Source organism: Gigantopelta aegis, chromosome 8, assembly GCF_016097555.1.
Source record: "Gigantopelta aegis isolate Gae_Host chromosome 8, Gae_host_genome, whole genome shotgun sequence".
Lineage (NCBI taxonomy): Eukaryota > Metazoa > Mollusca > Gastropoda > Neomphalida > Peltospiridae > Gigantopelta > Gigantopelta aegis.
This window is the reverse complement of record NC_054706.1, coordinates 80,183,575-80,196,087: the sequence shown is the minus strand read 5'-3', so window position 1 is coordinate 80,196,087 and position 12,513 is coordinate 80,183,575. Positions and strand designations below refer to the sequence as shown.

Here is a 12,513-nt window from a genome sequence, read left to right as displayed (position 1 = left end):
CACGGAATAACGTGTCTCCCCCCCCCCCCATAACCCACTGTACCCGAGGTGAGCACTCTACCCACTGCATAACGTGTCTCCCCCCCCTATAACCCACTGTACCTGAGGTGAGCACTATCCACTGAATAACGTCTCCCCCCCCATAACCCACTGTACCCGAGGTGACCACTCTACCCACTGAATAATGTCTCCCCCCCCCCCCACATAACCCACTGTACCCGAGGTGAGCACTCTACCGACTGAATAACGTCTCCCCCCACCCCATAACCCACAGTACCCGAGGTGGGCACTCTACCCACTGCATAACGTGTCCCCCCCCCCCATAACCCACTATACCCGAGGTGACCACTCTACCCACTGCATAACGTGTCTCCCCCCCCATAACCCACTGTACCCGAGGTGACCACTCTACCCACTGCATAACGTCTCCCCACACCCCATAACCCACAGTACCCGAGGTGACCACTCTACCCACTGTCTCCCCCCCCTCCCCCATAACCCACTGTACCCGAGGTGAGCACTCTACCCACTGAATAACGTCTCCCCCACCCCATAACCCACAGTACCCGAGGTGACCACTCTACCCACTGCATAACGTGTCTCCCCCTCATAACCCACTGTACCCGAGGTGACCACTCTACCCACTGCATAACGTCTCCCCACACCCCATAACCCACAGTACCCGAGGTGACCACTCTACCCACTGTCTCCCCCCCCCCCTCCCCCATAACCCACTGTACCCGAGGTGAGCACTCTACCCACTGAATAACGTCTCCCCCACCCCATAACCCACAGTACCCGAGGTGACCACTCTACCCACTGCATAACGTGTCTCCCCCCCCATAACCCACTGTACCCGAGGTGATCACTCTACCCACTGCATAACGTGTCTCCCCCCCATAACCCACAGTACCCGAGGTGACCACTCTACCCACTGTCTCCCCCCCCCCACATAACCCACTGTACCCGAGGTGAGCACTCTACCGACTGAATAACGTCTCCCCCACCCCATAACCCACAGTACCCGAGGTGGGCACTCTACCCACTACATAACGTGTCCCCCCCCCCATAACCCACAGTACCCGAGGTGAGCACTCTACCCACTGAATAACGTCTCCCCCACCCCATAACCCACAGTACCCGAGGTGACCACTCTACCCACTGCATAACGTGTCTCCCCCCCCATAACCCACTGTACCCGAGGTGACCACTCTACCCACTGCATAACGTCTCCCCACACCCCATAACCCACTATACCCGAGGTGAGCACTCTACCCACTGAATAACGTCTCCCCCACCCCATAACCCACAGTACCCGAGGTGGGCACTCTACCCACTGCATAACGTGTCCCCCCCCCCCCATAACCCACAGTACCCGAGGTGACCACTCTACCCACTGCATAACGTCTCCCCACACCCCATAACCCACAGTACCCGAGGTGACCACTCTACCCACTGTCTCCCCCCCACCCTCCCCCATAACCCACTGTACCCGAGGTGAGCACTCTACCGACTGAATAACGTCTCCCCCACCCCATAACCCACAGTACCCGAGGTGGGCACTCTACCCACTGCATAACGTGTCCCCCCCCCCATAACCCACAGTACCCGAGGTGACCACTCTACCCACTGCATAACGTCTCCCCACACCCCATAACCCACAGTACCCGAGGTGACCACTCTACCCACTGTCTCCCCCCCCCCCCCCCCCCATAACCCACTGTACCCGAGGTGAGCACTCTACCGACTGAATAACGTCTCCCCCACCCCATAACCCACAGTACCCGAAGTGGGCACTCTACCCACTGCATAACGTCTCCCCACACCCCATAACACACAGTACCCGAGGTGACCACTCTACCCACTGAATAACGTGTCCCCCCCCCCATAACCCACTATACCCGAGGTGGGTACTCTACCCACTGAATGTGTACCCCCCCCCCCCCCCCCCCCCCCCAGTTACCAGACACATTACGGCTATTGCAGACCTCTGGAAATTAAACATGCAGAAAAACATTTCAGGTGAACCAGTTTTACTGTAACCTGTCATGACCATGTAAATGATATTTTAAATTTAATGCACAAATTTCTTCTTTTTCTTTTTTTACGTAAAACTGGGACTTGCACGGATGACTAGCAAACTATATTACTGTTCTTGCAACTGTCAGACCTGTATTCGTCAACATTAACTTACATATCTCTGCGGTCATCTCTTCGAGTTTCTTCTCTAGAGCGGTCCTCGAGTGCTCGCTCTTGTCGAGTCTCTGCATCAGACTGTCGATGTCGAGCAGCGCCCCCTTGTAGTTGATGATGTTGGCCGACATTTCCTTCTTGCCAGCATTGCGGGTCTGTCCCTTCTCAGATCTGGCAGAACCGCCTTTGGATTTTTGCAACATCTCAATATTTCCTGGTCACAATTAAATCAATAAATAGATTTTCATACAACAAAAGAGGAGAATTCAGAAATAACCAATTTTTAAATAAACAGATGGATATATGACAAAACTGATTTGATGTACAGCCAAACCTGTGTGCAAAACCACCACCTAGAAGTCAAACATTGACCAGCGCGCTTACGGACTGAAAATTAATGGCAGCACCAGTCAAAACCGCCACCTCGAAGGCAAACACTGACCAGCGCGCTTACGGACTGAAAATTAATGGCTGCACCAGTCAAAACCGCCACCTAGAAGTCAAACACTGACCAGGGCGCTTACGGACTGAAAATTAATGGCAGCACCAGTCAAAACCGCCACCTAGATGTCAAACAATGACCAGGGAGCTTACGGACTGAAAATTAATGGCAGCACCAGTCAAAACCGCCACCTAGACGTCAAACACTGACCAGCGCGCTTACGGACTGAAAATTAATGGCTGCACCAGTCAAAACCGCCACCTAGAAGTCAAACACTGACCAGGGCACTTACGGACTGAAAATTAATGGTAGCACCAGTCAAAACCGCCACCTAGACGTCAAACACTGACCAGCGCGCTTACGGACTGAAAATTAATGGTAGCACCAGTCAAAACTGCCACCTAGAAGTCAAACACTGACCAGCACGCTTACGGACTGAAAATTAATGGTAGCACCAGTCAAAACCGCCACCTAGAAGTCAAACACTGACCAGGGCGCTTACGGACTGAAAATTAATGACAGCACCAGTCAAAACCGCCACCTAGAAGTCAGACAATGACCAGCGCGCTTACGGACTGAAAATTAATGGTAGCACCAGTCAAAACCACCACCTAGAAGTCAAACACTGACCACCGCACATACGGACTGAAAATTAATGGTAGCACCAGTCAAAATAGCTACCCCATACTTATAACTTTTAACAAGATATTTATCCATATATTTTTTAAAAGATGAATTCATAATTTTAAACATAAAAATATTATTTTTTAATTTTTATTTACATAAGTGTTCCAATAATAAATTATTATTATTATTATTATTATCGCTGCAAGCAGTAATCAATTTAACAACCTCATTAGAGAATTCTATTCACAAACTCTGTATTATAGTTTTTACAGTAAGCCTTCTGATGTAACACTCATATTGCAGTTTTCTTGTATACGTAATGAGACATTTCACTAGACGTAATGAATAGTAACAACACAGACTGGACCATACTAACCAATACTGAGATCTTCATCAGAGGCCGTAAGCGGAGTTGTCTTTTCCTCTTTCGTATCCGTGTCAGAATTGGAAACAGGCTTGTCTGTGAACTTGCGGTAGTTAAAAGTATCTCGAGATATTACTTTTTGAACCAGCTTTTTTATCTACAAAAAAAAATAATATATTTTAAAATTAAATCCAACAATACCTGTTAAAATGTACAAATGTCAGTCCAACTAGACTAAGTGTAAACAGTAAGCTATCAAAGCGCGTAACAGGTAAGTCCCAGTGATATAACAACTGACTGCAACTTTAAAAAGATGATGCTACTATAAACTGTAAAGAATATCTGTAAGTGTAAACTGTAAAGAATGACTACCGTATATCTTCGCCTGTAAGTCGATCTCGGCTATAAGTCGAGTCCCTAATTTCAAGCCCTGAAAACGTATTTTTTTATTGACCCGTTTATAAGTCGACCCATGAAAAACAACTTATAAATATTGAAGTATTTCTTATTTTCAGCACATGAGAACAATAATGTACAATATTTGAACAAAAGAAAATTATTTTACAAACTTCGGTTTTCACGTTTTGTACATCGCAAACAAGTAACATAGCATCAAAACGAAATATTCCCTTAGTAGATAGTGAAAGCTGTTTGGCTGTTACCGTATGGCACTGTACAGCATGGTTTTGTGCACAGACAACAACTTTATTTATAAACACTGACAACAGATCACTACAATAAAACTGAAAGTATCAGTTAATCACATGTTTTGCCGCCATATTAATACATGTAAGGAGGATAACTCTGGAAAGTACACTGGTTTTTATGTATGTCCCTATTGCTCTAGTGAACTGCAGATATATCAGTCTAAGCTGTTTTAAGGGTCAGCTCAGTAATATTCATGAAGTTAATCACCGACAAAACATTGTTTGAACAACCATTAATGCCAGTGAACAGATTTCAAAATAAACTCAGGCAACAGGTAGTTAGTATTGTTTACATTTTTGCTATTAGTGATGACTGTTATTTTAACTAAGTGGACTGTTCTATTGGCATGTGAGTGAGATGCACGCCTTTTTGCATAACCAAAACCGTTCTAATGCCAAAAAAAAAAGGTTACAAAAAAATAAATGTGTCAAATTAACATATTTGAGTATAAATACAAGGCATACTTCAACAATAAAACTTGTAAGATAATCCCCAAAACGGTAATATTTTTGGGTGAAATTTTTTTACCCTCTTATAAGTCGACCCCCCAAGTTATAAAATAATTTTTGGGTGAAAAATATTTGACTTATAGGCGAAGATATACGGTAAGTGTAAACTGTAAAGAATGACTAAGTATAAACTGTAAAGACTGACTGTGTAAACTGTAAAGACTGACTGTGTAAACTGTAAAGACTGACTGTGTAAACTGTAAAGACTGACTGTGTAAACTGTAAAGACTGACTGATCTACCTGAGCGCGCGACAGGTGCAGCCCGAGGGTCTGGACAAGCTCCTCCAGGTCCTTGTCCAGCATGTAGCCCGTGTGGTTCTGGTCGAAGTAGACGAACGACAGCAGCAGGTCGGGGTGGACCGTCACAAACTTCTTCTTCTCCTTCTTCTTATCCTTGTCCTTCTTGTCTGCAAGCAACAGGAAAAACTTTTCTTTTCACATAACTGTAACAAAGCATTTTAAAACATACCTAAGCTAAACACCATTATTCATACGCGACGTCATTTTTGATCGTTTTCAGTATGTATACTACATTGCAAGAGAAGGAAAAAACCCACGAATTACACCACTATTAAAGGGAGTCAACTCATAGTAAATTGTTTTCAGTATGTATACTACATTGCAAGAGAAGGAAAAAACCCACGAATTACACCACTATTAAAGGGAGTCAACTCATAGTAAATTGTTTTCAGTATGTATACTACATTGCAAGAGAAGGAAAAAACCCACGAATTACACCACTATTAAAGGGAGTCAACTCATAGTAAATTGTTTTCAGTATGTATACTACATTGCAAGAGAAGGAAAAAACCCACGAATTACACCACTATTAAAGGGAGTCAACTCATAGTAAATTGTTTTCAGTATGTATACTACATTGCAAGAGAAGGAAAAAAAGCATGAATTACACCACTATTAAAGGGAGTCAACTCATAGTAAATTGTTTTCAGTATGTATACTACATTGCAAGAGAAGGGAAAACCCATGAATTACACCACTATTAAAGGGAGTCAACTCATAGTAAATTGTTTTCAGTATGTATACTACATTGCAAGAGAAGGGAAAACCCATGAATTACACCACTATTAAAGGGAGTCAACTCATAGTAAATTGTTTTCAGTATGTATACTACATTGCAAGAGAAGGAAACAACCCACGAATTACACCACTATTAAAGGGAGTCAACTCATAGTAAATTGTTTTCAGTATGTATACTACATTGCAAGAGAAGGGAAAACCCATGAATTACACCACTATTAAAGGGAGTCAACTCATAGTAAATTGTTTTCAGTATGTATACTACATTGCAAGAGAAGGAAAAAAAGCATGAATTACACCACTATTAAAGGGAGTCAACTCATAGTAAATTGTTTTCAGTATGTATACTACATTGCAAGAGAAGGAAAAAACCCATGAATTACACCACTATTAAAGGGAGTCAACTCATAGTAAATTGTTTTCAGTATGTATACTACATTGCAAGAGAAGGAAAAAACCCATGAATTACACCACTATTAAAGGGAGTCAACTCATAGTAAATTGTTTTCAGTATGTATACTACATTGCAAGAGAAGGGAAAACCCATGAATTACACCACTATTAAAGGGAGTCAACTCATAGTAAATTGTTTTCAGTATGTATACTACATTGCAAGAGAAGGGAAAACCCATGAATTACACCACTATTAAAGGGAGTCAACTCATAGTAAATTGTTTTCAGTATGTATACTACATTGCAAGAGAAGGAAACAACCCATGAATTACACCACTATTAAAGGGAGTCAACTCATAGTAAATTGTTTTCAGTATGTATACTACATTGCAAGAGAAGGAAAAAACCCATGAATTACACCACTATTAAAGGGAGTCAACTCATAGTAAATTGTTTTCAGTATGTATACTACATTGCAAGAGAAGGGAAAACCCATGAATTACACCACTATTAAAGGGAGTCAACTCATAGTAAATTGTTTTCAGTATGTATACTACATTGCAAGAGAAGGGAAAACCCATGAATTACACCACTATTAAAGGGAGTCAACTCATAGTAAATTGTTTTCAGTATGTATACTACATTGCAAGAGAAGGAAACAACCCATGAATTACACCACTATTAAAGGGAGTCAACTCATAGTAAATTGTTTTCAGTATGTATACTACATTGCAAGAGAAGGAAACAACCCACGAATTACACCACTATTAAAGGGAGTCAACTCATAGTAAATTGTTTTCAGTATGTATACTACATTGCAAGAGAAGGAAACAACCCACGAATTACACCACTATTAAAGGGAGTCAACTCATAGTAAATTGTTTTCAGTATGTATACTACATTGCAAGAGAAGGAAAAAACCCACGAATTACACCACTATTAAAGGGAGTCAACTCATAGTAAATTGTTTTCAGTATGTATACTACATTGCAAGAGAAGGGAAAACCCATGAATTACACCACTATTAAAGGGAGTCAACTCATAGTAAATTGTTTTCAGTATGTATACTACATTGCAAGAGAAGGAAAAAACCCATGAATTACACCACTATTAAAGGGAGTCAACTCATAGAAAATTGTTTTCCTTTCCTTGTAGAAAGCTGCCAAGCCTAATCCTACAAATCAAATCAATTAAATAAAGTTAAGAGCAACATAATTATTTAATTTTTTCTAATTTCTATTTTCTAATTTCTAAACTATCGTGTGGAAGTTTTTAAATGAGAAACTATTGAGTTGTGATGCTTACCTTTGTCCTTCTTGTCGGAATCGTCATCATCATTTTTGTCTCCCTGTAGAAAAAAGAAGGAAAGTACAATCGAGTTCATGGTTATTTTTACAAATAATGTTCACCTGTCACAAAGCTTTAGCTCATAACAAATGAAAATTATTTCACCAGGGACATAAATTTTATAATAACTGGTACAGAGTTTATTCTATTTATTATCTCAAATATTTTGTTCTCTAAAAACCCTTTATATTGGATATCCTGGCATGTACATGCATTCAGAAAGAACAAAATTGTTTTGTTTAATGACACCACGAGAGCACATTGATTTATTAATCATTGGCTATTGGATAAGATAAGATAAGGTAAGCTTAAAGTCCTGTTTTGTTTAATGACATCACTAGAGCACATTGATTTATTAATCATTGGCTATTGGATAAGATAAGGTAAGGTAAAATAAGATAAGATAAGATAAGATAAGATAAGGTAAGCTTAAAGTCCTGTTTTGTTTAATGACATCACTAGAGCACAATGATAAGGTAAGGTAAGCTTAAAGTCCTGTTTTGTTTAATGACATCACTAGAGCACAATGATAAGGTAAGGTAAGCTTAAAGTCCTGTTTTGTTTAAAAGCGCAGACCCTAGTTTCAACCTGTAAAAATGGACACTAAGTTTGGTTAAGTTACAAACCTGTAACAATGGACACTAAGCTTGGTTAAGTTACAAACCCGTAACAATGGACACTAAGCTTGGTTAAGTTACAAACCCGTAACAATGGACACTAAGCTTGGTTAATTACAAACCCGGACACACTAAGCTTGGTTAAGTTACAAACCCGTAACAATGGACACTAAGCTTGGTTAAGTTACAAACCCGTAACAATGGACACTAAGCTTGGTTAAGTTACAAACCCGTAACAATGGACACTAAGCTTGGTTAAGTTACAAACCCGTAACAATGGACACTACGTTTGGTTAAGTTACAAACCCGTAACAATGGACACTACGTTATGGACACTAAGTTTGGTTAAGTTACAAACCTGTAACAATGGACACTACGTTTGGTTAAGTTACAAACCTGTAACAATGGACACTACGTTTGGTTAAGTTACAAACCTGTAACAATGGACACTAAGTTTGGTTAAGTTACAAACCCGTAACAATGGACACTAAGTTTGGTTAAGTTACAAACCCGTAACAATGGACACTACGTTTGGTTAAGTTACAAACCCGTAACAATGGACACTACGTTTGGTTAAGTTACAAACCCGTAACAATGGACACTACGTTTGGTTAAGTTACAAACCCGTAACACATTTGGATAACGTTACAAGAGAGCGAAACAAGAGTCTGTGAAGTTGAAATGGTGAAATACCGTTAAAAATAGACTAAAACTCGACTGCATAATTTTTACTTCTCAGATGCACATGAATTTTTAAAAATATAAAAAATGCATTTTGTGGTATTAGAAACACCAGGATGAACAGAAAAACTGTTGTATGGAAATGGATAAGCTAACCAATAAAATATAAATAAATTTTGATTTCAGTGATCATAAACGGCTTTAATAGTGAAAACTATGCCTTAGTGTTTAAAAACTAGGGTATGTCCCTTTAACAACATCACTAGAGCATACTGATTTATTAAACATCGGCTATTGGATGTCAAACATTTGGTTATTCCGACATAGTCTTAGAGAGGAAACCCGCTACATTTTTCCATTAGTAGCAAGGGATCTTTTATATGCACTATCAGACAGCACATACCAGTGGCTTGAATGAGAAATAGTCCAATGGGCCCACCAAGGTAAACCTAGAGAATACTAAACGAGTCCCCGTGTGAGACCGTTTATATTATGAGTGTGTTTTCGATCGTACATCACGAGCGGAAGCGAGTGATGTACGATCGACAACACACGAGTTGTAATATAAACGGTCTCTCACGGGGACGAGTATAGTATTCTATTTATTACAACGCGCCAAATATTTTGAGTCGCCAAATATATTTTTTGTCTCTCACTAAACAGGACACTGAATGTAAACAAAACAGCGGAGTGATTCAGAGCGCATAACCCTTCTTTGCCTATGCACTCTTTTTATACTATTAAAGTATTTATGCTTTCGCAATGTCATAGAGTCCCTCCATCCCAAAAATAAAAATAATTAAAACAAATAACACACACTAGTAGTAAACAGCTGTAAATTGTAAAGCATGTGTATACTAAAAAGCAAACAAATACACAGGAATTGAAATAATTAGTTTTGAATTTGAATGACGTCAGTATTCCAATGACGTCACTTTGCATCTCCTTACAATAACTATAAATTGGGTACATGACGTTTCAGTTTTAAGAATGCTGGAAAAATTTCAGTGCAAAATTGCAATTGATTTTTTTTTTTTTTTAACAACACACCTGAATGTGTTTGAAGAAAATCTTGTGATTAAAACATTGTACCTTTTACTAAATATGGCTTTCAAGTGAAATTACGGTAAGATATGCTACATTTATTATGTACAAAGCCAAAACAAGGGTGCGAAAAGTGATCGGAGGTCATGACCTCTCAAAAAGCATATCTCACATTGTGGGATATGAAAAATCTCTCACGGGTATCTCCGTCACCGCGGTGTAATAAAACGTTATACACTATTCTGAGTACTGCTATATCTTTGTATTTTATTCATAATCATGTCATATTTAGTAGCAGCAAAGTCATTGGCTTGTAAGATCCAAATCATCCAATAATTTTGTATGTTACACAAATGAATAATAACTTCTCAGTGAGAAAATTATTTTTATTTTCCTGGCCATCAGAGTCTGCTGGGGTAATAACATCAAATGTGTTACAGAAACTAAATAACCATGACAACCTACGTTATGTACTGAAAGATCAACATATAAAACAAAACATATAAATCAGGGCTCAAAGTCTGAAAAATGTTTTAGGAGCACTGTGCTCCTTACATTCTAATTTTAGGAGCACTGGGGAATAAGTTTGGAGCACTGATGAATATTCATAGGGGCATCCATAAAGTACACAGTTTTTACATTCCTGGAAGGGGGATGGTGGTCATCATGTACAAAATGCAGACAGGGGCACTGGCGTGGGGGGGGGGGGGGGGGGGGGGGAGAGGAGAGGAAGAGGGCATGTGCCCCTCACTTTTAAGATATTTTGCTTTTTGTTTGCTTATTAATAGTGTAAGTGTATAAATATAAGTGTGTCCTCCACCCACCCACCCACCCACCCCACACACACACTCTTTTTTGCATCTTCCTACGCCACTGAGGGAGGAGTGTTTCCGAGTGAGAGATTTTTAAAACTGGTAAAGAGAGCAATTTTGAGTAAAAATTAAATATATAATCCGTAATAAAGATGAAAAAAACAACCTATTTGTAAACAAATTATGGGGGGACCAAAACATGTCCCCACCACCCCCACAGGCTCCCAACTCCGACTCCCCAGATCATCAATGAATACTATAGTAGTTAATTGTAAGCTATAGAAGAATGTAATGATTATAGTTCTACCAGTACTTCTTAATAGCTAATTTATTCTTTGATATTAATGATATAAAACATCACAATTGAAACAATAGAGTAAATACAAGTTTATTAAAAAAACAGCTTCCACGACCATCAGAATGACAGTAACTGTAACAGTTCTCTCCTTCACCTTCTACGACGGTCACATGATGCCGAATTATAAATAATGGCCAATCATCAGTCGCCAATCAATGAAAAATACACGTTTCTGGGTCAGAACTTTCCAGACATTGACGTGATGATCAGATCGTATGTAGACATTACAATTCAGGTTTTGCGTTAAAATTAAAGTAAATGTAACAATGCCATGTGCATTGTGTTACACTCGCTTTTAAACTAAAGGTCTTTAAAATCGTGAACGTGTTTAAAAGTCAACTTGCAAATGGAGCCACGTAGAAAATACGGCCTATTTGTAAGAAACGTCTTGAACCGCGTTACCGTGATTTTGTAGTCGTTTGGCGTTATTTCGTTTCCAGTTGTTATTATTAACCGTCATCAGACGAGAATCCTAATAAAACCGATTAAATCGGTATACATAATTATAATTTTGTTCAAACTGATTTGATATCCTATTTAAGGTACATCTCAAATTTTAAACTTACTGCTTAAAAAATATGTTCAGCGAAAGCTGTTTCTTTCCAGCCTTAGCGCAGTAGGCCAAAGGGTGGTATTTTTCTCAGAATTGATGACGTCACCAGACCAAGCATTATGATTCTGTTGTGAATCACGTGCAGATTAACAAAACGTTGGGTCACTTGGCTATAACTTAAGACTACGAATTTCATAGTATGCGTCAATGCACTGGCCACTTTCCAACCAGCAAAACTAGTTATTTTGTTTGGTCGCACTCATGGTATGGTAGTAATTTTTGGTCGCACTCGTGAAAAATCCAGTCTCATATGCGAGCAGTTGGTCGAGAACTTTGAGCGCTGTAAATATATATTACTATGGTTTTCTAGAACCATGTGTGATTTTACCAGCAAGCAAATAATGCTGGGAATGCATTTATTACACAATGTGTGACACCAAATGAGATGTGTCATTTCCCATCTTGTATTAATAGGACAGAGACCCAAACTTAGTAAAAGTAGGATCACAGGACAGTATTATACTCAATTTAAATAACCAACTATTCCATTTGTAGAGGGGTAAAACAAGTTATAATCTACCTTTACCTAAAAAACATAATTTTTATTTTTTTAATTCAACCACTTTTCAAGGACAACATAAATAAAGGTACCGTATATTGCCGTGTATTAGCCGACTTTTGAAGTCTAAAAATACTTTCCAAAAGAAGAGAGTCGGCTTGAACACGGAGGCAACATATTGGTTCATAAAATTCCGATCGAAAACACTCCCGACCCCGACTTACAAATTTTGATCAGACCCTTAGAGTCTTTCACAGCTTATGTAAC

At 39.6% G+C, this 12,513-nt stretch overlaps 1 protein-coding gene across 2 annotated transcripts in view; it reads right to left on the bottom strand.

The window, feature by feature from the left end:
• LOC121378733 (cell division cycle and apoptosis regulator protein 1-like) overlaps window positions 1-12,513 on the bottom strand; it is a 59,259-nt gene that overhangs the window by 2,239 nt on the left and 44,507 nt on the right. For both annotated transcript variants that reach the window (XM_041507019.1, XM_041507020.1), the window contains exons 18-21: window positions 7,581-7,623; window positions 5,085-5,251; window positions 3,639-3,783; window positions 2,195-2,407 (exon numbers count right to left, since the gene is read on the bottom strand). In XM_041507019.1, coding sequence (XP_041362953.1) covers window positions 2,195-2,407; window positions 3,639-3,783; window positions 5,085-5,251; window positions 7,581-7,623 — 568 coding nt within the window. The remainder of the gene's footprint in view (window positions 1-2,194; window positions 2,408-3,638; window positions 3,784-5,084; window positions 5,252-7,580; window positions 7,624-12,513) is intronic.